The 25210-nt window shown below is 45.8% G+C and overlaps 1 protein-coding gene and 1 non-coding gene across 4 annotated transcripts in view; both read right to left on the bottom strand.

The window, feature by feature from the left end:
- LOC119436936 (uncharacterized) overlaps nt 1-25210 on the bottom strand; it is a 61986-nt gene that overhangs the window by 26091 nt on the left and 10685 nt on the right. For 2 of the 3 annotated variants that reach the window (XM_049660127.1, XM_037703981.2), the window contains exon 2: nt 16036-16247. The exons of the other annotated variant lie outside the window; for it this stretch is intronic. In XM_049660127.1, coding sequence (XP_049516084.1) covers nt 16036-16247 — 212 coding nt within the window. The remainder of the gene's footprint in view (nt 1-16035; nt 16248-25210) is intronic. 3 annotated transcript variants of the gene reach the window in all.
- Nucleotides 706-777, bottom strand: Trnah-gug (transfer RNA histidin (anticodon GUG)). Its single transcript has one exon. It is a non-coding gene; the product is annotated as a tRNA-His (tRNA).

Raw genomic sequence — 25210 nt, 5'->3', positions numbered from 1 at the left:
ACGATCCGAAGCACGGCAGCTGGCCATAGCAGACGACGAAAGAACACCGCCCACATTGCTCACTGCGCCTGCGTGACACTCGTTGCGGCCGCCGACCGGCGGTGGCGCCGAGCAGACACCACGCGCTCCTGTGTTCCCTTTAACAGTGGACCCCTCTGTACATCCGACTGATATGTATGCCTGACTGAAATGTTCTTCACACTTGAAGACAGGGGACACCTCGCTACACAGCAAATTCCAATAATTTATTGAGGTTATTACCTGTGTGCTTTACTTACGGATAACGCAGGTCTGAACTGCTCATCGAAATCTCAAAAAACCGGTTGTGATCACTGATTGCAGTTTTTCTAGGCCCAAAAAACCGTGATATTAGTTTCTGTATTGCTCTACTCGCTTTCAACGGGAGGTTGGTATCTAAATAAAAGCTTTAATTCAGACCTTATGAACACTTGATCACGAGAAATAACTAATGAATGGGAGAATATGCACGAATGTTATCCTATAATAGATAAAAAAGAAGAAGAAAAAAGAAAGCTAGCGAACTAAAAAAAACCGACGATAAGTGCCCTGCGAATTTTACAAGCAACCCAGCGAAATCAAAAGGCCCCAATTTCCTTATGATATTCAGAAGTTAGCACTCTAACATGTAAAGTAAAAAAAAAAAGTAGAAAAAAAAGGAAAAAAGAAAAAAAAAGAAAAAAAATTTGCCGTGACCAGGATTCGAACCTGGGTTATTGCGGCCACAACGCAAGGTACTAACCACTATACGATCACGGCCATCCCGTAGGACGTGTTTTCCTGTGCTGGTTGCTATTGTAATGAAAAATAAAACTCCTCCAAAGCGTCTTTTTTTTTTCTCTTTCCATTCGCTCTTATCGATTTTGCCATTGCTGCGGCGCTAGCAACGCCATTTGACCAGGTAGCCATGGGATATTGTGCAGGGAAGATTTACGGCGCCATAACCGATGCAAGTCGTAAAGTGTACATGATAACTCAGAGTTCTTGAATATGTTTCAAAAATTTAGCAGTTCGACTCAACTATATCATGCGAAGCAGGCTTTCTTTGATAGAGACTGGTTGTTATGAGTCATGCAAGCGCCCTGCAGCGAACGGTTACTGCTCTTGCGACGTGTGTATCTATCTACACCGATAAGTTTGGCGTGACCACACCTTTACTTGACCTTAATTGTGGATGATCGAATCTTTCGGCGTCCTGCCGTTAAATTTGTACGATGCAAATCGCCAATCCTCAAGTATGTGGCCGCCTCGACTGCTAGAGGCGCCGGCTGCAACCAAACGGCTCTGCATGTGCACCAGTCATCTGTACTCTCAGGCATGATGCATGCTTTTACCAGTCCTGAACGTGCCACCTAATTTGATGGCCCAACTGGAACGAGATCACCGCGTTGCCCTCAGACTAATGCTTGGATTTCCTCGTGAGGCGCAATCTGTTCCATTACTCACTGAAGCGCATCAGTTACCCCTGAGGCTGCAAGCAGACCAGAGATCTCTATATCATATTGAGCGTCTGCACCGCGCATCGAATGGTCAGTCGCTCCTTGATCGTCTGATTCACCACCCATTTTCTCGCACGGGAATAATGGCGGCATTATTTATGAAGATTGCTGGCAGTTCTAAAGATGCTGCTTCAGTTACGCCTCCGCCTCCGAAATATATCACCAAACACGTATTCCCCATTTACCTGAACATCCCTGACATACACAAAAAGTCTGATATGCCTATTTAGGCAATATTATAATTGGCTAAGTCGCACATATTCGAAATATTTTTGCTTATCTTCAAGTATTCGCAGATGCATTTGTACACAGCGACGGCCAAGGTGCCTCTGCAGCTTTTTTCTGCCCTTCGACTGAAGTACGACGTATATTTCATATACCCCATCCAGCCTCGTCAACAACTGCGGAGCTAGCAGCGATTAATGTTGCACTCAAACATGTGCAAGAGGAGTTAACCGCATCGAATATTGCCATCTTTACGGACTCCCGTGCTGCCCTTAGCAGATTACAACGCAGTCAGATTGATTGTCCAGTTGTGCGCAGCATTACTGACTCAGCCAACAAAATTGCATCACGTGGGGTATCCCTCGTTGCCCAGTTGGTACCTTCACACGTATGGGGATCGCCGTAAATGAAGAGGCTGATCGGCTGGCTTCAACTTCCGCCGGCGCCCATAATGACTGTCTGCCCAGAAATTTTGTGCAAGCTTAATGACGCGCGTCTGCTGATTCGTCGCCACCTACTGAAGCAGCATCTAGACCAGCGCGTCCCAAATGAACGTTCCCGCCCCGTCTTCGCGGTCGAGCCTAGCCTCGTCGCGCTAGAACTACTCAAGCTAAGGGTTGACTGTGAACGTGTGCGAACGTTTATACAGAAAAGTATGTGTGACCAGTCCATCGTGTACGTCTTGCTGTTGCTGCGAGACACTTCAGCACCTGATATTGGAGTGTCCCGCTTTCAGTGCACAACGCATGTCGCTAGTGAGGGACTGTCATCTCCTTGGCCTGCGGTGTACGACACTAGACGAATTTTTGTGCCGCAGTGGTTGTGTACCTCGACGTGATCGGGCTCATCATGCTCTCCTTACTTTTCTAGAAGTAAGAAACTGACGTTCACGTCTGTATCTGATTTCTGTTTTCAAATGACTAGACCCCAGATACTATGTCTTCTATTTTAACATTATTTAGTACAGAGTGACCTACTGTGCGTGACCTGTACTGTGTGTGTTCTGCTTTATTATTTGAGATTTCTCATCTTGCTCTTTCTTTTATCCCCTTCTTCCTATCTTGCATTTCTATGTTTCTGTCTCCTCCGGCCTGTCGGAAGAGTAGGCAGGCGTTGTGCCCCTGCCGGTGGCAGTTGCCAGCCTGCTCCTCGCTTCCGCTTTCCTGTCAAGTGCATATACGTTTTCAAAACAAACGTCAAATAATAATAATAATAATAATAATAATAATAATAATAATAATAATAATAATAATAATAATAATAATAATAATAATAATATATATGGGAACTCACCCGGACATGCCCATTGGCGCTGGCTATGTGCGTCTCTAGAAATCCGCAGTCGCCTATTCACCCCGAGATCTTGGGGTGGCGGCCTCTCACGTGTGAGGTGAATGGGAAGACACCGCTGCTGCGCCGCCAGCTCGCTACGTTACGTTACGTGACGCAGCTTGAAACTGTCGGCCTTCCTGCACTGCTCTAGTTATTGAAAAACGAGACTGCAGGTTTTTCGACCAGTATGTACGGAATGTTCCAGAACACTATTCTCTGCAAAATCGAACCGAGTAGTCGTCACCACGCTCAGTGTGGATTGCTCCTGGCGTCGTATGCGAGTCATCAGTGTGTATACGTGCGTGTACGGCATTGGCTTCTCGCCATTGCTGTTCCATTTTCATGGCGCACTCAACAATTTTCGGCCACTTTTGTACAATTAACTGCGGGATTTGGCCTTCAGTTACGGTGCCTGCGCTGTAATAGTGTGTCTCGTGCTGCGTGTTCGGTCGCCCACTCCGTTTGCCACAGACATTACGATTTTGTTGCTTCCCAACGCGTTAAGCAAATCACGAAAGAAGTTTGATGCCGTTCTCAAGAAACTATGGGGTCATTGTGGTACGTTAATGCATGCAGTATTTTAGCGGCATTGTAGCAAAATGCGGCCTTGAACGTCTGAAGGGCGGACAAAATGATTGAGCAAAACAAAATTGTCTTGTGCTGCAATACTCATGCACCTTCGTATAATTTTTAATTAAAATGGATTACTTCCACCGTGACACAGCTCGCCCCTTGCATGGTAGTAGGCGCAGCGTAATTCTTTGTTTCCTTGCTCCTACAGTGGGTAGCGTGCACATTCCCCGGGATAGATTCGTCCAGCGTTGATAATTAGTGCTATCGCGTAACAAAAAAAAAAAAAAAGGCGACAACCTTTTCTTAGATCACCGTTTCCAATATATTTTGCTCTGTAAGCGGGTCGTACCTATTGAAAACTAAAACAAGAAAATTGATAAGTTTAGTTAGCTGGGAACTATACCGAATAAATTGCTGGAGCTCTATGCTAAATTCCTGGACACAAAGAAAAAGAAGGAAGGGGGGGGGGGGGGGCAGACGTATAAACGCGCAATGTGTGCGAGCTTTCTGCGTTTTTTAAACATAATATTCGTATTATTACGCTGATAAATAATTTTTTTCGAGTGGTTTCCGGTAGTCGGAAAGCGCGTTTAACAGGAACAGTATTGTGCTAACGTAAACAAACAATTTTTTTCTTGCATTAGAAAGTGGTAATGAGATTTATTTGCAAAAAAAAAAAAGTGCAATGCATACGTGACAATTGGGAATGATAGCACGTGGTTCCCCACTAATGTTTAAGGTGAACCGCTTCTCAGTAAAATAACGATACTTTTGTTGTCAGAAAAAGTTTTCCATTTGCAAACCCAAGTTACTGGAATTACGAGCGAAATGTGAAATTCGCATACAACTACAATGCGGCGTAGTCAACACAAAATTTTGCGCATGGGCCCTGCGATCATGCTTCATTTCCAAAGCTGCGTAGACTCATTTACTGGCTCGGCGTGGTGTTTTATGACTGAGTCATGAGATCGTATCCCTGCCCGCGAGAGATGGGGTCATATGAAAATTAAAAATATTTGTAAAAAAATAAATTCTGAGATTTTACGTTCCAAAATCACCATATGATTATCAGACACTTAGTGTAGGACTCCTGTATAATTTTAACCACCTGCGGTTTCATACCAGTGCACCTAAATCGAAGTACAACACACGAGCGTGTTTGCAATTCGCCCCCATTTAAATGCAGCCGCCACGGAAGAGGTCGAATCAGCGACTTCGAGCAGCAAAAAGGCAGTGCAACGCTAAGTAGCACAACGCCAGAGCCACTGGGCGATCACATCGGGCGGTTATGTGGTAGATACATTTAATATACAAGGTTCGTTGTCCTCATAATGCTGGTAATAATAAAACTAACACTAGGAAAAATTTCGTCCGCCCTTCCACTCCGTGAAGATGGTTAACCAGCGAAGCTGAAACGTGCGGCCCCGTTGTTTATCACTGGGTGGGTTCATAAAAGTATTTCTCAATTGTGAGGTTACACACACGTTCGGCTGCGACAGAGAGAACGACGTCACTGACGGTATGCACGCAGTCTGCCGTTGTCGCTTGCGTTCGATGTCTCGAGTTTACTCGGCGGCGTGGCTAGCAGCATTCGCCCGCCATTGCCGCTTGCGATTCTTAGAAATTAAATTGCTTCAATGTTACATCTGTCCGTTACGTAAGACAATGAATGGCTGATACCCCCCTTAAGCACTGGCTCATACCCCCGTAAACGCTACCTCCCCATTACGACTACAGAAGACAAGTGCAATTCTACGCTGGAATGATTAGCGGCAACGCAGACAGCTGTGGAAGCAGACGACGACGAACGCTGGAGCAGTGGCACGAGCGCGTGCCAAGCACGAGCCAACGAGCCAGCTGCGGAAGACGACGACGCTCGAGCCAATGCTGATGATGATAGTTATCTGTACACAAGCGATTTCGCCTACCCATATAAAGATTCGCTTTAAAAATACATTTGGTAATTGGAGAGCGCCGTGCTACGCGAGCACGCAGTCAGAGCGCGAGCAAACGCATGGACATGAAGCTATTGTAACCGGAGCGTAGCAGACGAGAAAGGCGAGTCCTCCCTCTGACGTCACGAGAGCACCGTTCGCAGCGCCACTATCAGTAGCCAACGAGGCCAATCAGAGTTTCTCACTATATTACCTAGAGGGAAAACTGGCGCTGCTGCACTGTGGTATCCATGGGAATGCCGGTATATTGTGACTTCGGATTGGCATCGTTCTTGGAGAGCCAGAACGCCTTGAATACGCGCCTGGCTAGCACCGTTCCAGTCTGTCACAATGATTACATTTCCTGCTAAAACAGCACGTTAAAAACTGATTTAGCTTTATTATTACACAAAAACATGTTTTGTTTAATTTTGAGGACTTACTATTGGATGCACTATTATATGAAACGTAAAGAGTATCAGCTGGCCGCTAGAGTTGAAGGGCAGACAACATTATCGCTTGCTTTGCAACAACTTGTCGTCGGTTCTTGCCTTTCTTCGCTTGATTCTGCATTGTAGGTATAAGTAAACTTTATTGAGAGATGTAGTATATGTTAATGAAAGCCTTTTATGCTAGATTTTACTTTAAGAACGCATTATTTGTGTAGCCATATCCACGTTTTAGACGAAGCCTCGTTCAACACCAGACAACACAAGCCTCGCAGACACATATCCCGTCATTCCCATGAGGGCACGGCGCCCTTTAAGAAACTCGTATAGACGGTGGCTGCCAGTTTACTCTCTAGGTGTTAGTGAGAAACTCTATGAGGCCAATAGCGCCGAGTGAGCGCAATGTGCGACTCTAGAGCGTTCTGGGAGCAACCCGAGCAAAGCGGGACCGTACCCGTTCCCCTCTTTAATAGTATGTATTACAGAAAAAAAGAACACCACCTTGAAAGCGTAATTCACATCACAAGCAGCCTTGGAAACTTCAGACTTTCATAGAAGTTACTACTGTATAAACCTCTATTCTCTAAGTGAACAAAAACATAGGAAAAGTATTGCGACCAGATGCATTGACGCTATGTTGAGGACATTATGTAATGCCCATTACCAATACTGCATAATCATATTACATAGAAACAAGGCAATAATGTATTTTACGGGACACACAGCACCAGGAAGTCTGCCTATAGTGTTCCGTAAATCGGAATCGAAGGTATGCGTGACGTGACTCTTCTAGCTAAACCGCAGAAACTTCGCACGGACGTAGCCTTTCGCGAGGGATTTAGTTTGTACCATTTTTGCTGGCATTACACTTGCCCGTTACACTTGCCTGCGAATTTATAGAGACGCACATAGCCAGCGTCACTCCAATAATGTTGATTTCGCTGCAACGAAATGTTGGCGCCATCTGTCACGGTTTCTCAAAAGCGTTTCTGCAGCAATTCGAGACGATCTCATTGAATGGTACGCCAATGTATATCGTAGCACACATTAAGGACGGATATCTCGAAAGTGGTGCTGGTCTTAGGATTTCTGTTTAGCAGACATGATTGCACTACGCTGCTCGGCTTGAACTTTGCAATTGCAGCACGCGCCGTAACGTCAGTAATTAAAAAAAGTGAATGAGTGTATTTGAAGTTAGCTACCTGGACGTTGCGCATTTGTAATTATTTAATTGTGAGGACTCCGGATTAGTTTTGGCCACCTGGGGTTCCTTAACGTGCACACAAATTAAGTACATGTGCGTTTTTGCATTTCGCTCCCTTCTTAATGAGGTGGTCGGCAATCAAACCAGGGACCTCGTGCTTAGCAGCGCAACACTAGAGCCACTGTAAGCCACCGCGGCGGGTTGCGATGTTTTGCGCATTTACGTCCTCCTCTTCAGACAATCCACATGTATGGACAGGCTAGCGCGGGCTAATAAATAATGGTGCGTCATCGAAGGACAGATGTTGTAGCAATATTGAACGTTGCGTCATCAGTGATAATCGCGTGACTCAAAGAAAACACCAGTGTACCATACCGTTCATGTAAGGCATTACCTTTGTAAATTTGCCCGTTGCCCATGTTTAGACCTAGATAGCACGAGGGTCTATTATGCGTACTTCAAAGAGCAGGTGACTGCGTCGGCGCTCGGCACAGTTTGTGTGCGTGCCTCGAAACGCATAGCTCCTCGCCACGCCGAACAAAAGAGGTGGGAGGGCGGCGAGACGCGAAGTCCTCGCCTTGTTTACTGACGGTAAACAGGAAGTGCAGCATAGCCCTCGCCACGCGGCGCGCGAGTCCGTCGCAAACCGTAAACGAAATTAACGAAGTTAAATGACACTGCCACCGCTTGGGTATGCAAATGGATCGCAGCTACTCAAAGTTGCGTAAAACAGCCCGAATTTTTGACAACGTATTGTACTATGAAAAAAAAAAAAAAAAAAAGAGAAGGTCAGAATTAAGGGCATGCCAGGCACTGTTTGATATTTCTTTCCACCAGTACGCGACGTACTTTGCAGTATAACTCCCCCCCCCCCTCACTTTTCTTTTTCCCCTTCCCTTTCCTCCTTTTCCTTTTTTTTTCAATCAATCAAGTTGTTTATTTCGTATTTGCAGTACATGGTTCATAGTGTATATACAGAAGGAGGCCCAAAAGTAGAAACTGCAATTAGGGCCTCCTAATTCGAACTCGAACCGCCGTGGTGGCTTAGTGGCTGCGCGGCGTACTACTGCTGATCACGAGGTCGCTGGTTCGATTCCCGGATGCGGCGTCCGCTTTCCGATGAGGCGGAAAGCAATTAAAAAAATGCAGGCTCCTGTGCAGTGCTTTCATGGGTACACGTTAAATAACCCCAGGTGGAAAAAATTAATTCAGAGGCCCCACTATGATGTCTTTCATTGCCCGTGTGTGACTTTGATGCGTTCAAGCCCGTAATTTATCGCAACTATATAGCTATCTATTAGCTCTCGGTTTTCGAGCGCAGCAGTGAACCCTGAACATGGTGACATGTCATCCTTGAGGCACAATTTACAGTAGGGAGTAGAATAAAGAAACGGCACCGGGAAGAATGCACAGGCGGCAACAAACAGCGGGCTCATTTTAAGCATGCAGCCTGTTCTCACGACGGAACTTCTTGAACCGTTCGGAAGATGGTCTTCAGACATGTGGAGACCACGGTCATTGACTGCATCGTGCACGAGAGGCACTTCGTACGGCCCACCTGCAGCGGTCAGATAATCGTATCTGCACCGCAACATATAGGAGCCGGTCGTCTCTGGTTCTGTCCTGCCTGCGCCAGCTATGCCCCAATGAAGAAAGCGCCGAGCTCAAGCAAGGGAACAATTTTCCTTCTATACAGGACTGATACAGAGACCATAATTTAGCTAACCTATTTTTTTTACATCATTTAGTGCTGGTATCGCACCTTTCTAATGCACGAGTACGAATTATGCGTAACAAAGAGGTGTAAAGTTTTTATACTGCGTGTACGTACATCCGTTACACGCATTTATCCTTGAGTATAATTTTCGTAAGTTATAACGAAGCTTTTAAGGCCCGCTAATAATTAGTCGCATGAATGGATCGAATTCCAGATGCACTCGCGACGCTAATTCTTACAATTAATTTTGTGAAATTTAATGACCGAAAATTACTATTGCGGTCTTCGTAGAAAAGGGGGGTGGGGGTGTATGGCGTCCCGAAGCTGTACATTGGGTTAGTTAGTGGATGGCTGCAGATTAGTTTTGACCGCGTACATCTCACGAGCATTTTTACATTTCGCCTTCATTGAAATGCGGCCGCCGGCGGTCGGGAATCGAAGCCTCGATCTCGTGCTCAGCAACGCTATAGCTATTGAACCCCACGACGGTTATTCCAAACTTCAGGTAAGGACTGAGATGGCGAAATATACAGGTAGGTAATCATACAGGATTGCGTATGTATGACGTTGGCGCCTGGAGATGCCGATTTCTGCGTATGATGTGGAACAAAGGTCCATTTTGCAGATTTCAGGTTCGCCTTTGAAAACAGTTGTGGTTTAGACTAGCGTGGTGAAATCTAGGAAAACAATGAACGTCCCTGACGGCACAGGCGACATTCTTAGCGCCCTCTAATGGGAAATCACAACACTTGAAGTCTCTTCGGCCTATATCACAATATTGGCCTATATTCAAGGTGGACTCTCGTCAAACCAATGGAGGCTTGCAAAGGAACGTTCTCATTGTCGGCACACCGTATACGGGTGGACGGCTACACATCTTGCCTGTCTGAGATCGAAAAGGTGCCAACACAGTATGCGGCGCGCACGCAGAAAAAAAAATTGTAGTCCCAGTTTTTTTGTGGTTAAAAACACCTAATACAAAATACTTTTCAGGTGCACGGGTATTTGATACAGTGCTGAACAATCTGGTATAGCCGAACTCGTCTAACGAACGCGTCTAGTCGAATAAACGCCTCTAAAACAAAATGATCTGTATAAAGAAGGATTCATTATGTCCCGACCGAATTTCTTTCATGTACACTGTCAACTCCTCTACAATAAATTTGGACTACAATAAATTTGCTACAGTACGAAAGACCACTACAAAGAGCACTACAATAAATATGCCTGTACAAGGAATACATTTAGGCGCCCCGACGGCTCATTTGATGCTTTAAAATGAACGCCCCATAACTGTGCCATTCAGCCTTCCGCAGACGACACTCAGCTGCACTCTGCGCTAACGGCAGCGTTAGCGACGAACTTGACGAACGGGCCGATGTCAGCGAGTGTTACAGTCCTGTTGTAATGCTTCAGGAATCGCTCAACTCGTATGCTGCTTGTTTTAAAACAGCATAAGTGCGGCGGCTGACGATGACGAATACGTTGCAGTCGATGAAGACGTCATGGTGTTATCGTAACTGACGAGCGACGACGTCTTCAAAGCCTTCTAGATTGGAATGTCTAGAATTCCGTTAGACATTCTTCGTTGACTTTCTAGAATGTCTTCTAGAATGTTACCGAAGGCATCAGGGATGAAGAGCCTGCAAACAAACCAAGAATTTGTCTGCAAGGAAGGCGATAGCTGCATTCGACGATCTGGTGGCTTTACCTGGTGTCGCACCCTTGTTTTGCCGCGGAACATGCCGTGAACCTTGGTGCAACGAGGTCGAGTCCAGTCGCATGTTCCTCCAGACGAAGTGTGCACAAAAAATAAATAAAATAGCGACTTCTTTCACTAAGTCACTCTTGAATTCATGTAAAACAAAGGTTTTTCTCTTGTTGAACGTGTTTAGTCTGCTCTATATTGTGAGCGGCATGCATGGTTCGCGATCTTTACAACAAAGTGAATTGTTTAACGAAGGATTTTAGAGGTCCGCAGCACTTCGTTATAAAGGTATGAGAAAGAAGTAGCCTTATAGCACGTGAGTCACGGTATTGAGTGCCTAATAATTGATAAAAATCGCGATTTCATCGGTTTTCACCGAAGGCATACTTGCTTTTTCAGCGCGCTTTGAACTGAATAGACGATCGGCCTTTTACCGAAGCAGAGGTCCTGGGAGCTCGGCCTCGCATCTCGTCAGCTCAAGTACAATGAAAGGGATAGAATTGAGTGCACGGCTGTGTAGACACGCCTCGCCTGATTCACATGATTGATAAGAACACTTGCGTTTGTCTGTCTTTCACTTCCCCCTTCCCATCCCCCACATGTACAGTAGGAAACTGGACAAAGTGCAGTTAACCATCCGGCCTTTCCCTTACATCTCCCTCTTCTGCCAGAGTCACTACCAGAAAGGATGCGTGCAAGTTAGCTGGGCTTTTTGCCGTTTATTATGCCTTTTTTTTAAAATTAAGACAGCTGAGCACGACAATGCTTTGAGAACACCACTGCCATATTTGACGCCGAGCTAACATGTGACAATGACTAAGGAGCTCGTAAGGTAGACAAAGGCGCTCAGATTTACTGCGAAAGTGATATTGCGACTCTAAGTGCAATGTAACCTTTTGAATGGCTACGGCGTTCTGCTATGGAGCACGAGGTCGCGGGTTCAATTGTCAGCTGCGGCAGCCTAATTCCGACGAGGGCGGAATGAAAAAGAGAAATAAGGTGCTAAAGTTAAAATTAGGTGAACGTTAAAGAACGCCAGTTAAAAAAAAAAACGCTACTATGGCGCCCATCATAACCCAGTGTGCCATCTTCGGGACGTTAAGCTCTGCAATATTAAAATCTTCTGGCGGGACGCTTTCATGGGGTGCTTGACTCAAAAGTGTCCCACGAAAAAGCACAGCACGAAAAGCGTCCTTACTGAATGCTGGACATCTAGTTGGATCGAGGTGAAACTTTGTACGATTACGGAGGACACTGTGTATATGCTTGGAAGGTAAAAATATAAAGATCTACGTCAATTGTGGGTGCCGAAAGATGCTATCAAAATATCACTATTAGCACATAACCACTGGGGTTTTTAAATATTTATGTAAGAAAAAAAAAACTAAAACCAGGATCCGAAGAGCGAAAGAAATTAACACAGATAGAGGGTGTACTTTCTCGAATATATATGAAAAAGTTACAGAGATGAAGAGAAATTTGAGGATCGAGTCACAAGAAGATATAAAATTCGCAGTATTTCGAGCGCGCAGCAGAGGTCACAGAGAGAAAGAGACAATAACTACACAAAAAATAAAATCGGATCAGAAAGAAACTATGCAAAGGTATGGAGCACGCACCAATGCATCTATGCGTGGTGAAACGTTCAAGTGTGCGGAGCAGTTATAAAGCGAAAGGAATTAACACAGTGCTGTGGGAGTCACCAAAACGCTTTGCAAATTATTAAAAAAAGAGAAGTTGCTGTTAGTAGAGAAATAAAGATTTTGAGCTTAAACTTTGTACAATTGTAGTCAAATTCTTTATAAGTCTATGCGGGCATAACTCTGAACTGGAAATATGTAATGAAGTGCGTTAATCAGAACGGGGTGCGCTCAGCGGCGCCAGAGGAGTGATCACGCGAGCAGTGCGTGTCGTGGGAATGGAATAGTGTCCAGTAGGCGTGGTGTCTCATAGTGGTATGTGCCTCTTTGGCGGGAAAGTGTGAGAGCTTCGCTGATTTTTAATCGATAAGTATGCAACGTCGAATTGGTCTGTTAGGTTTTCTTTTTTTTTCGGGGGGGGGGGTAAACTCAACCAATTCTGTGTGAGGTGCCATGCAGTCATAAAGATGTGCTTACGGTGAGGAGGTAAACTGCTAATCCTCTCATCTCCGCCTAAATTGCCAAAACGCACATATAGTATCATGCCAAGAAGCCCTGTGATCAGGTTCGTTGGCATGACAACATAGTTTTGGGTAGCACAAAAGGACAACGAACAGCAAAAAAAAAAAAAAAAAAAAATAGTAGAAGAGCACCGATAAGCGCTTGTCTGCGTAATGTTCTGTTGTCGTTGTCGACATTTCCACTACCCACTGCGGTCTTTTCTCGTCCAGCACCTCTCGTTAAAGCGTACCGTAATCATAACGACTATTTAAACCTACCACCCTGATCTCTTCTGTCAACCATCATACCAATTCATACAAAAGCTTGGCATCTAGTACTTACAATGAAATTGAGGTTTCAGTGTACCCCACGTTTTCCCGCACATGAATCTTAGTACATGAGCAATTGATGACAGTTTTTTCTTCAGGTACGTGTAATGAGTGCTCCAAGAATGATTTCGGTCGATTATTACACCCAAGAATCGATGGGTCTTTCCATAGGTGATAGTGTGTCCATTAATGGAGACTGGGTATGGCGTCATGGGTTCACGTGTGAATGCAATCAATGCACAGTTCTCGGCCGATACAGTCAAGCCTTGTGTTTGAAAGTATGCTGATGTCAAGGTCGCTGCCCGCTGCAATCGCGCGCACACCTGAAGGCGAGTAACCGCGGAAGTCCAAAGGCAAATGTCATCTACGTATATACAGAGGTAGATTGTTTTAGGTAAAACTTCTGCTAGTCCAATGAGATAAGAGAAGACCACCCTCAAGCTATCGCGAAAGGGCATGAAATTGTATTTCACTGGCCACCTGGACATACCAACATTGCTGGTAATGACCTCGCCGATGAAGCCGCCCGGTCAGCCCATCTGGAAGCTCTCCAAGTTCTAATCCCCTTATCCAGAACCGACGCTGCAAGAAAGCTTCATATCGTGGCTAAAGATATGACACACAAATATTGGTATTCTCCCAACCTCCCGAAGTGTCATCTTCACAGACTTGATCTATCCGTAAAGATACAAGTGCCGTCAAACGTTTCCCGCTCTGAGGTGACAGTATTGTGCCGCCTCTGGCTCGGGGTGGCATTTACAAAGGCCTACTCGTTCCGCATTGGAATGGGGGATACGCCCATGTGCGACTCTTGTGGAACCAGAGAAATGGTTGAACACGTCTTATGGCTCTGTCCCCAGTACGACGTCGAGCGTGAAGCTCTCCGGACAGCACTGAACCAGCTGGACTCTAGACCATTTTTAGAAATGAAGATCTTTGGACCATGGCCGTACGCGTCGATGGCACAGAAAGCGACGAAAGCGTTGTTACAGCACCTGAAGTCGACCGGTCTTGGCGACCGTGTGTAGACTTGGTGGGAGCCTTCAAATGGGCTCGGAACTGTGCTCTCTCTCTCTCCTCTCTCTCCCTTTTCATCCCTATACCCCCTTCTCCCAGTGCCGGGTAGCAAACCGGACGCGCGTCTGGTTAACCTCCCTGCCGTTCATTTTTTTTCTATTTCTCTCTCTCTCTCTCTAAGTTTCAGTGTCCCTATGAAATCATTACGTGAATCGAATGAAGGAAAATTACTGATTTCCGGATTTATAGAACAAGAATGGCAATTTACTCCAATGCGAGCGAGCAGTGAAATCTTGAAACATTTACAGAAGCATGTAGACGAACAAGATAAAGATACAGGCAGAGATAACAAATGTCAGAAATGTGGAGAGAAAAAGTATTAGAATCAGTAGTTACATATACGGTGTAACAAGTTGCAGATTTGAACTACTAATCCTCTCTATTTTCCATTGTTTCAATAGAGGAATAGCAAAATTATGAAGCAGTGAGAGGTAGCTTAGATTATGTGGAGTTTCATTGCCTTTACAAATGACGATTTTATAGCCTTTACAAATTATGATATTATAGCGGCTTAGCAGGTTCTTGCCTAATTCAATGAAACGCGATATTGATTTTTGATTATGTCTTCACAATGCTCGTGGTTTGTGAGCATTTGCTGTTGCAAGTTCAGTGTTTGACTATCTGAAACAAGCCAACACACAAACATAAAAAAAAGAAAGCAAGCCAACAAACAAACTTTTGCCATCTCATGGCACGCTCTTTTTCTAAAGCGAGTACCATTTCTTTCATCTGAACGCAAATTCCCGTTCTTCCAATAAAAACGTCACACTACGAAGTATTTTATATTTTCGTTCTTGCTGCGCGGTGCACGACGCGGTTCTGTGTCAAGTTTGGCTATTCAACAAATTGTCTGCTTTTGTTTTACTGCGAATTATCTGAATAATAAAACAACTTCGGGTGACAAACTTCAACCGATCGTTGCTTCGTTCTCTCTGGAGTTTCCAGGCACGCCGGTGAGAACGCCCAAGCTCACCTATATCTTACGCGTCTAGCGCCCTTTCTACAAAGAAAATCAGTATTTCAACACTTGTATTGACGCAGATCTCGCGTACATTTCTGCTCGAACTTAGTTGAACATGTGGCCAAATCAACAGTGACCACTTTTGCTCATTTCGTGTCTAAATGCAGTATTACGTGCGTGTAAAACATTTTTACTCCTTAAAGATCCGGCATTTACAGCGACACGTTTATGTCAGACCGGTGAGAACCTGCCTTGCAGTGTGTGCTCCCCAAGACACACCCCGGCGACAAAATGTCGGGGATCATTGCAGGCATCGCGAACGTAACGGACGACCTGGTAGTAGGCGAACATTGTTTAACTGCGCGAAAAAACGGACCACAGACCACAGCGTTTGGCATAAACAAGGTGTTTTTTTTAAATTTATTTATTCGCGCACGCGCAGTGGTGTATGCTTGGTTGTACTTATATGTGGTCTTTGTGGAATAAACTTAAGTTGCAAGTCTGCGCCCGTCCTTGTTCCATGCTGTCTCTGTGGTCCGTTTTTTCGCGCAGTCAAACAATGTTCGCCAATATGTACCAACTCGCCCAACAACAAGTTCTTCTAGACCTGGTCGTATGATAGGTCCGGGGCGCCGATAACGGGCGTATTATGTTCTGACGCCTTATTTCAAGGCTGTACTTTTCAAACACACTTACCCGCTTAGGCTTATACCAAGTTGCGCTTAGCATTACTCACTTAGGACGCAAGAAAATACATCTTCTCTACGAAATGCATATTTTCTATTTCTCAAGGAACCAGTGGTTCGCAGACTTCGGTTCCCGGGTGCACACTGGTAATCGACGGCGGCGTACGATGCCGCGCGCTCACCGGTGTAGTCGGGCCAGTCGCCTCGCAGCAGGGCAGCGCCTCCGGCGAAGAGCAGCAGGTGCAGCTGCAGCACCGCCTGCGGGAAGGCATGCAGCACGGCCACCCAGATCAGGTCGCTGAAGGCCACGTCTTCCTGGCGGCCGATGAACAGGCGCATGTCCGACGGGTCGCCCATCATCATCATCACCTTGTCGAACAGCACGGACGACAGCCTGCGCGTGCACACAACGGGGCAGTTTTCTCGCTGTCGTGCAACGTGGTTACGGCAAAGCGGACCCACGTGGAACCGGTTTCCGACGAATTTTCGGCACGGCGTCGCGGTGCACCCGTTTTGCGCTGACGCCTCTACAGCGTAGGTGGTCTCCCAAATTCCCAATGGCATTCCGTCATCGACTATTTCCGCGGCGCCCATTATATCTCATGTCATTGACTTATCAAAGGAAAATACGTATTCTACCTCGATAGCTTTAGGCAATACTTTCACTTTCTTTCGTGAACCCGATGCCTCATTAGAGTGGCGATCCTTTTTTTGTACGCTGGCTTATTCAATGAACGCGTGCGGAAATTTATATCGCCGAAAATGATCGACCAAAAATAGCGCCCCTGATACCAACGGGTGTTTTGAAATTTGTTTTTGACCACCGACGCTTTTGAGACTCTAAATTCAACACAGTAAAAATAACTTGGCTTTTTCTGTGCATTTGAGCACGTGCACAGAGCGGTCCAATCGCCTAAGGACAAGCGGAGACATCGAAGTACGCCCAAAGGTAAGACCTCCGAAATTAGATTACGGCGTACTAGACCTAATAAAAAAAGAATGCTGTCATACCGCTTCATGTCCTGCTTTTCTACCATGAGCAGGCCAAGGCGTAATGGAGAGTCCGCACCTACATTTATTTTAATCCCCTTTCAATGTTACGTCCTATTGGTTTCCAATACTTAGAGCGAGCTGTCACTCCGAGGATTAAATGTGGACACTACCTATATTTTCGCTGTTAATACAGCCGAAAAGCCTACCACAGCATGTACGCTTTAATTTGTAACCGCAGGGAACACCTTTCGTCCTTGATGTCAGCGGAGACATGCCGCCGGGTAAAATGAGCACTCTATAATGCGGGGCGTGGACACGCGGCAAAAATACGTCAGAAATACGTTCTGTGCTCGGTTGCCGTATAAGTGAACCGCTCGAAGTAAAGCTCCGCTAGCGTGGTAGTGCACTCGTGACGAAGTTGGTTGGTTAATGGGGTTTCCCAAAACAACATAAATGCTATGAGAGACGCCGTACAGTGGATGGCGGAGGATTAGTTTTCACCAGCTGGGGTTCATAAACGCGCATTCAGTGCTTGGCACACGAACATACTTGCATTCCACCCCACAAAAATACGTCGGTCGCGAATCGAACCCACGACCTCTGGTTCAGCAGCAGAACGTCATACACACTATACATTTTGTGAGGGTATAAAAGGTGCTTGGTTTGTCCCATAGCTAAACCTTCATCCTTAATTAAAGGGTAAGGTTGAATCGTTGCTGGGAGACAAATGAAGTATTACTTTTTGACGACTTTTTGTGGCAAGTAAACATGATAGCTGTGACAGGCGACACGAAAACTACACTAGATAAACTTTCATAGCAATCGCTGTCAAACTCTCGTGTCAGGTATTTTGGTGTACCACAGATGGCCACGAATAAAAAAAAGATTTCAGCTACGGCTGCATTCATCGCAGGGTGTATCTAGAGCTCGCTATCATGCACAATAATTATATATGTATATATATATAGCGCGGAGGGTAAGGGTGCTAGCCATGGGACAAACCAGCACAATTAAGGGTGCAAAAGAAAAATAGGGTGTAGCCTCTGAGTAACAGCAGTGGGTCATGTGACGGGAGCGTTCGGGTGGGTCGACGTTGATGAACCAATTTGACAAGCAATACATGGGATAATTCAACGATTCTATTCAAATTCTTGTCTTTCCCACGCTTCCTCATCGCTTCGGGCGATTCTCCGCCTACGTTAACCATGATAGGCTGGTCGTGAATGATGGATAAGAAGGAAATAATCGAGCGAGAGGAATCGCTAGATTATACCAGCCCAGCTAGGTGTCCTCGGATCTATTGCGGTGGCTTAGTGGTTATGGTGCATAGTCCGCTGCTGAGCACGAGGCCACAGCGCCCTCATTCTCAAGGGGGCGGAATGTAAAAAAAAAGAAAAAAAAAAGAAAACCCGGTCGTGTATTGTACTTTTGATGTACAGTTAAAGAACCACAGGTAACCAAAATATTTCAGGAGCCTTTCACTATGCCACGCCTCATGGCCGGTGTGCAACTTCGTTACGCTACCTTAAGAAAGGGACAGGAAAAGGACCGTCTGCACGTGATGTCAAGGCCAAAGTAGTGTGCTACTTTCACAGAGGGGACTTACAGGTGCAATTATTTGCCAACTTTCCAAGCACATCCAAATCAGTAATTTATTCATTCCAGAGCACTCGGCATCGCCCCACCTACCAGGTTCCCACATCTGTCGGACAATACCGAGGCGGTGTCCGGCAGTGTCCGCACGGCTATGCGCCGGTGGTCGAACTCGCACATGATCGGATTCGTGGCGTCGCAACCACCCATGTGGTAGGTCTCTATACAGAGGTGTTTAACTACCTGTCGCAGACGCCTTTGTGGGGAATAAACATACCATTTTGTGAAATGCACATAAATGAAGTGTTATGAACGGTTTTGTTCGTGAGAAAAAACAGTGTACGACACGAGGTGACATATCCCGCGACTTGCGTACATTTCGTTCGATTGCAAAGCACGATGGCTTTTGCTGGCGTCATACGGAAACGATTGGTAGGGCAGGAAGTAGAAGAAAAATGAAACCGAAGTAGAAACCTTAACTTTTCCACAGACGCAGTCGAACTGCCATGCTATAAAAATTTTGCCTCATGTCATCTTATATAGTATCCTTGTATGCGTTGCAGCTGTACTAATGGGTCGCATGTAGGCAACACAAAATTGTCTCCGTGGAAAAGTCAGTGGAGCACCATATCGTACTTATCCAACGGTAATAAACTACTGCAGCTAGTGAAGCTGCTAGTCCAGTTAAGACTGTTATGCAGTTTAACCGGCACTACAGTACAGTCGTATGCTGTTAAAGGGATCTTTAACACTAAAAAGCGTGTTCTAGGTATCAAAAATGTGCGCTTATAACGGCATTCTGGGCACTCAAACAAAAATAGGCAGTTTGAGTGTCAAATATACGATAACAGAAACATGCGCGACAGATATGCTAAGAAAGAAAAAAAAAACACATTTGCCAAATTTTAAGAGATACACAGTCGCCGTTTATTCATAAGCCCCGTGTCATACATGCATGGCTTAGAGCGTGAAAGACTGCTGTGGCGTATCGCCACAGATCAGATGTTCCCGTGACAAAGCGCGGCGTGGAACATGATTAGTCAATCTTCGCTAAATAGCCACATCTGCCGGCTTATGGTACAATAAGTACAACAACCATACAAACGCTGCTGAAATACCCGAAGAACTTTATAATGCTTCTCGGAGTTGTGAAGGTCCGCGTCTAACAGAAGTAAATAAACAACTGCATCACCCACTACAGAAGCGAAAAACCTAACCTACTTAACGAAGGAATGAATTATTCGCAAGTTATGAAAGCATCCAAGTTCGGTTGCTGTATCCCTGAGCATCTCACAAATGACATCATGCGGATCCATATAATGGCAAGCTTTCGGCTTCAATTTCGAGCCACTCATGTAAAGAAACCTTGCGGCGGTTGTGGTGGTTCGAGCAGGGACGAGACGAGTGGGAAAATAAACGCTATATTACATGATGGAAGTAACAGAAAAAGTCACAGGCCTGCGCGGCACGCGCTGCACAGTCACAGCGTAAGCTGGTGGAGCGGCTCAAAGGTAGCTCCAATTTGGGCACCACGCACAACAGGGTCTTCGCGGCAGTCTATTCGCCTCGTTTTGACGAGAACGATCTGAACTGTCCGCCCGGCGTCGACGGCGAACTGCGGCTCGTAATGCTCTCTGCACAGCAGTCTGCTGAGCCCGATCAAGCCTTACAACTGCAACTTACATGTCGGGCGCGCCGCGTTTACAGGTACTTCAACTAGATGGCGCCACCATACTGGCGGAGGCTCGGCAGCTCGTGAGCGCGTTGATTGCGTGCCTCGTCTGAATTGCATATCGTCGTCTGCGCCTGCGGACGCTGCGTTTGCAGGCATCTCACCTAGATGGCGCCACCATACTGGTGGAGGCTCGAGTCGTCTCCTTCAGCGTGCTAGGCTTATAGGCTATTTTCCGCGGCCCGATAGCAAGCGCTTGCTGTGGATCAGTGGTAGAGTAAGTTTTTATGGGTGTTCTGTGGTAGAGTACCCGGCTCTCACGCCGCGGGCGCGGGTTCGATCCCGGCGGGAATCGGGTACCTTTTTTCGCGTTTCCGGCGATAGCGGTTACGCGGACGCCGCCGCCGGCGGCATCATAGCGAACCGAAACGGCAATTGGAATGCGCCCATAACAGCTTACGCTGTAAAAGAGCCACGATTTAAACGACGCACTTGATTATAAATCATTTGCATGGCTAAGCAAGTCCCTAGATCCCTAGAAGGGGAAGTGTCGTTGGCGAAAGCTACTCATGACGATCCAACCACGTGGCGGAGATCGATCACAGCCGTCAAGGAGCTACAGGTGCGGTGAACACGAGCCGCTTGCTCGGAGAGATGCGTACGCTGCCGCTGGGGCCCGAGGCCAGGAGCACCCGTGAAGACGGCAACATTGCGATTCTCTCTCGCAGGCAGGCACAGTGTTCGGAGAAGCAATTCGAACTGGAGTGGTGTCTGTCAGACGCGCGCATATTTGGAAGGCGAGTCACAACATTGAAGTAGGTGCCTGCTGTGAAAGAGTACCAGGAATAGTAAAGACCGTCAGTTATAACAGCTTGTTCCTCTGGCCTGAGAACCGGCAGAATACACCAAGAACTAAAGAGAGTGTGAATACAATGAGACAACCAACGCGTACCACCATGCAGTTGGCCAATCAAGGTAACAGTGACATTGATTGTACACGCGGGCCCCTCAAATGTAATAATAATGATCACCACAGTGCTAAACACCGACAGTTCCACCAGGTTTCTAGCGAGTTCGGGGGGAAATATTCGGGGGGGGGGGAATAAACAAAGGGGCATTTTTAGCTGCTAGAACAGTTGCAAACTGCCTAGTGACCTCTAATTACTGTTATAATCTGTTAAAATGCCACGACGTGGAAGCATAGAAAAAAAGAAGACATTTCCATGTCATCAGCTCTGTGAACCGGTCACAGGGTGACTGTGACCAGTTCACTGCTGGGAACATTGAAACGAGCTCGTTCCGCGCGCCATCCGGCAACTTCCCCTCTATCGAGACCAGACTGAGGGCTGCGCTTTATTTACAAAGCTTGGCCACCAGACGGGAAGATAGCGCGATGCGCCCTGCACATGCATTCTCTCTCGCTCTGGGAAAAAAAAAGTATTTGGAGGCACAGATCAATCATGAGTTACTCTCGTGCCTTATAAAGTGCGGCAAGAAGCCCGCTGAAACATCAATGATATCACCAAACGAGTTCGCACGCTGCATGACCCCGCTGAAAGCTATTCAGGCTTCCACAAGCGTACAAAAAAGCAATTAGATGCATATATAGAGTTGCTCGCCATGAAAAAGCAACTGTACAATTACCATGAAGAAAAAAAAGTGGTTGATCCTTCTTTCAGAGGAAATGGTCATAACGTGAAAGTTATGTATCCGTGTACCCAAGATACACGGAAAGCACGTGTATCCTAAGAAGCAGTGCAGCTGCGTCGCACAGTCACAAATATAAGTCTATAAATGTGCGCAGTCTTCTATTATTTACAGTTTCGCTCGCAGGGCGAAGCAGTGACAGCGATAGGAAGCACGCGAGGCCTGTGCTGGTGCGCAGCGTAAACTGCACATCGTAGGCTACCAGGCGTCATAGGTAGATCCGACGCGACGGTGAATGCGTATGGGGTGAAACTGCGTCGTTAGAGCTCCGGCAGCATCGCGCGCGAGCACCCATACGCATGTTCAAAAGGTGAACCGCCGCAGCGCAACCCGAGTGATGGCAGTTGTCGGGGGCAAACTTTGAAAAAAGCGCCATGAACGCCCACAGACGCCGACAGAGTTAGACCGCAAGACAAGACCGCAAGACTTCCAAGCACTACCACCTTTACTACGCCTATATGGTACTGGACTGAGGACACCGCCCACCACGCGTAATTCCTGGGTTTTATAAAAGTTTATTCGTCCTCCTCCTCTTCCTACCCTCATAGGTGTCCAGGCTGCCGGCCATATTGTCTACACAATTACTCAGTGAAAAAACGAATACTCGAATATCCTCATTACGACAAATATACCTTAACAAAAGCACAATTTCTTTAAGAAACCAAACCTTTCAATGCCTACTTTCCTAACCATTCATTAAGTAGACACAAAACGGCAAAGCATCACCGTCTCTCGAATTTGCGTGACGATCGATGATCGGGTGGCGTACGTACATAGGGCAGATTTTCTGTGGAGTCCGGCATAAAACGCTGTCGTGTTGAATAAAAATTTGTTTAGCAATATTGTCTTGAATTTGCATTCGCTTTTTCTACAGCCAAAAGGGGACAGTCACTGCCACTGGCATCGGCCATTGGCAGTGATATTTTCGTAGACGGCTACATTATTTGATAAATAAATAAATAAATAAATAAATAAATAAATAAATAAATAAATAAATAAATAAATAAATAAATAAATAAATAAATAAATAAATAAATAAATAAATAAATAAATAAATAAATAAATAAATAAGGTACCGGTGATTTTCGTCCCGCCTTCCAGCGGCAAGCACTCGAAGGAAGAGGAGGGAAGCACTCTTATCAGGATTGGAGAGGCAAAACACCGACCTCGACAGCACGACCCACGTGCGACCTTGACGCTGCTGCTCTCGAGCTGGCCGCGTTGTTCACCGCTAACCAAAACGCACAAACTTTCGTACGTTCCTTCGCGTTGTTATCGGTCACCGTGGCAGAGCAAAACCGTTTGGCGTCTATAGTTTACCGACACCGACTGCATCGTGTTTGTGATGTACGTAAATGCGCGTGCTTGCCCTTACGCATCCTGTAACACGATAAATTAGACCTTACGCCAGTTATATGAAAGAGAAAAGAGAATGGATGATTATCAAAACCCTCTATAGCGTTTGGCCAACAAGACCACAATCTTGAGGCAGCACATCTGATCTTTCCTGAGCGGGGGAGCTTGACAACAACGAGGGACGAGAAAATAGGAAATAGGACAACTGCGCTGTCCTACAGTACAGGCGTTGTGCTTAGCCGAAACGATTACAGCTCTAGAACAACAGTTGAGTCATGACATACTATATCGCACAACTTTCCATCCTGTAGAACGTATACACATCGAAGGCACTGAGTTACCGTATTATTGGCATATCATCTCTGATACAGCAGCGTGACTGCGCTAAAGTTCTATATTGTCCCTCTAAATGTGGACGGTTGTTTGCTCACAACTGGTAGTTGTGAAACGTTCAAGCAGTTTTAGTTTTCACAACTTCCAGTTGTGAAACTTCTGACTTCTAGTCGGAAGTAGAAGTCCGAAGTTTCACAAGTCAAAGTGACTAGAAGTTTCACAACGACATTCGTCGAGTGATATCTGTGGAGTCCTTCGTCTTCGGGTAGAACCGATAATGCGCGATATTTTGCACCCCGAACAAAATTAATAAAAATCGGGTTAAATCCAATTTCTCCCCGAAGTTTGCCCTTCCCTAAATAATAATAATTAATGCAGCCGTTGCAAAAGTAATGAACGCTGCCCACCTTTTGCGAACAAGTGCTTGAGATGTATCATAATAATAATAGTAATAATATTGATATGTAACTATGGTGTATGCCTCGTTTTCGCTTATCCCTCCAGCAATAGCCATGGATATTTAAAGATATAATATATTCAGCGCCTACCCACGTTTTGTGAACGAAAGCTTGTTGCTTCATTCGTAGCCGCGTGTAACTGAACACGACCATTGGCGCATTGCATCGCACTTTCTTCATATCGCATACACGTAAACGGCGGTAATGCGCTGGGAAGTGAAATAACGCGACGCTGAAGTGCTTTGCATTGCGAACGGTAGCTGTGACACTGAAAAGATGTCTACCCAAATACATTACGTTCAAAGAAGGGTAATTCCGTTAATTTTGTTACAAGAAGGGTGTATCGAGAACCAGTAAAGCAGAACAACAGGCAAGGACGGAAAGCCCGACAGGTCTAGGATGGAAACAGAAATGCTCACAATGCAAGTGACAATGTACGTCAACAAGGGCTCGCCAGATAAGGAAACGCATTGCGTCTTCTGGGAAGCCTACCCGTGCACACTACTTTTTGTACTTTTTTTTTTTTCATTTATTAAATCGACTGACAACTGGCCAGAATGTGTTGCGAGACGTTGATGGAAATAAAATAAGCATCATTATTAGTGATAGAATACAGCACGCTATTCGCGATTTAAGTAGGAATTATAATTTTAAATTGGCAAAGAAAGTCTCAAAAACGAAGAAGCGGCGCGAACTGGCGGAGAAGCCTTGGTACTTCGGATTTAGTATATGAAAATATACTCTACGTAAGTCGGTCGTTATTAAGTACCGCATACGTATTGCTTAAAATTGCAGTTCGTAGATTATTAGGCTTTTGCGCTTCATTCTATGCGTATTAGGAAGTTTAAAAAGTACACGCTAAGGAGCGGCGCTCGCGTCTCTCAATTCGTGGCGGGGCGCGTGACTGCTTTTGTACGCGCGCGAAATTCTGAGCATGTATGCGAGATGAAATCATTTGTTCCAGCTCTCTGAGGCCTTCGAGAATCGACATGCATCGGAAATCAAAAGCGCGCGCGACGCTATACGGCAACACGTTGAACTACGTATCACGTGTAAATGCGTTGTATCACTTTAGAGAACTTAACTTGGCTTCACTAAAAACCCCATTGAAACAAAAGCTGTTGGATAGGAAACCACGAAGCCCGTAGCTATTATTGTAGAAATAATTTAACGCTTCGGGAGGCAGGAATCGCAGGAACATCGGCAGAACATTACTATTCGGGAGCAGTTAGTACTTTAGCTAAC

This window comes from Dermacentor silvarum, chromosome 1, assembly GCF_013339745.2.
Source record: "Dermacentor silvarum isolate Dsil-2018 chromosome 1, BIME_Dsil_1.4, whole genome shotgun sequence".
Classification (NCBI taxonomy): Eukaryota; Metazoa; Arthropoda; class Arachnida; order Ixodida; family Ixodidae; genus Dermacentor; species Dermacentor silvarum.
The sequence above is the reverse complement of the archived record's forward strand: the minus strand, read 5'-3'. Positions and strand labels throughout refer to the sequence as shown.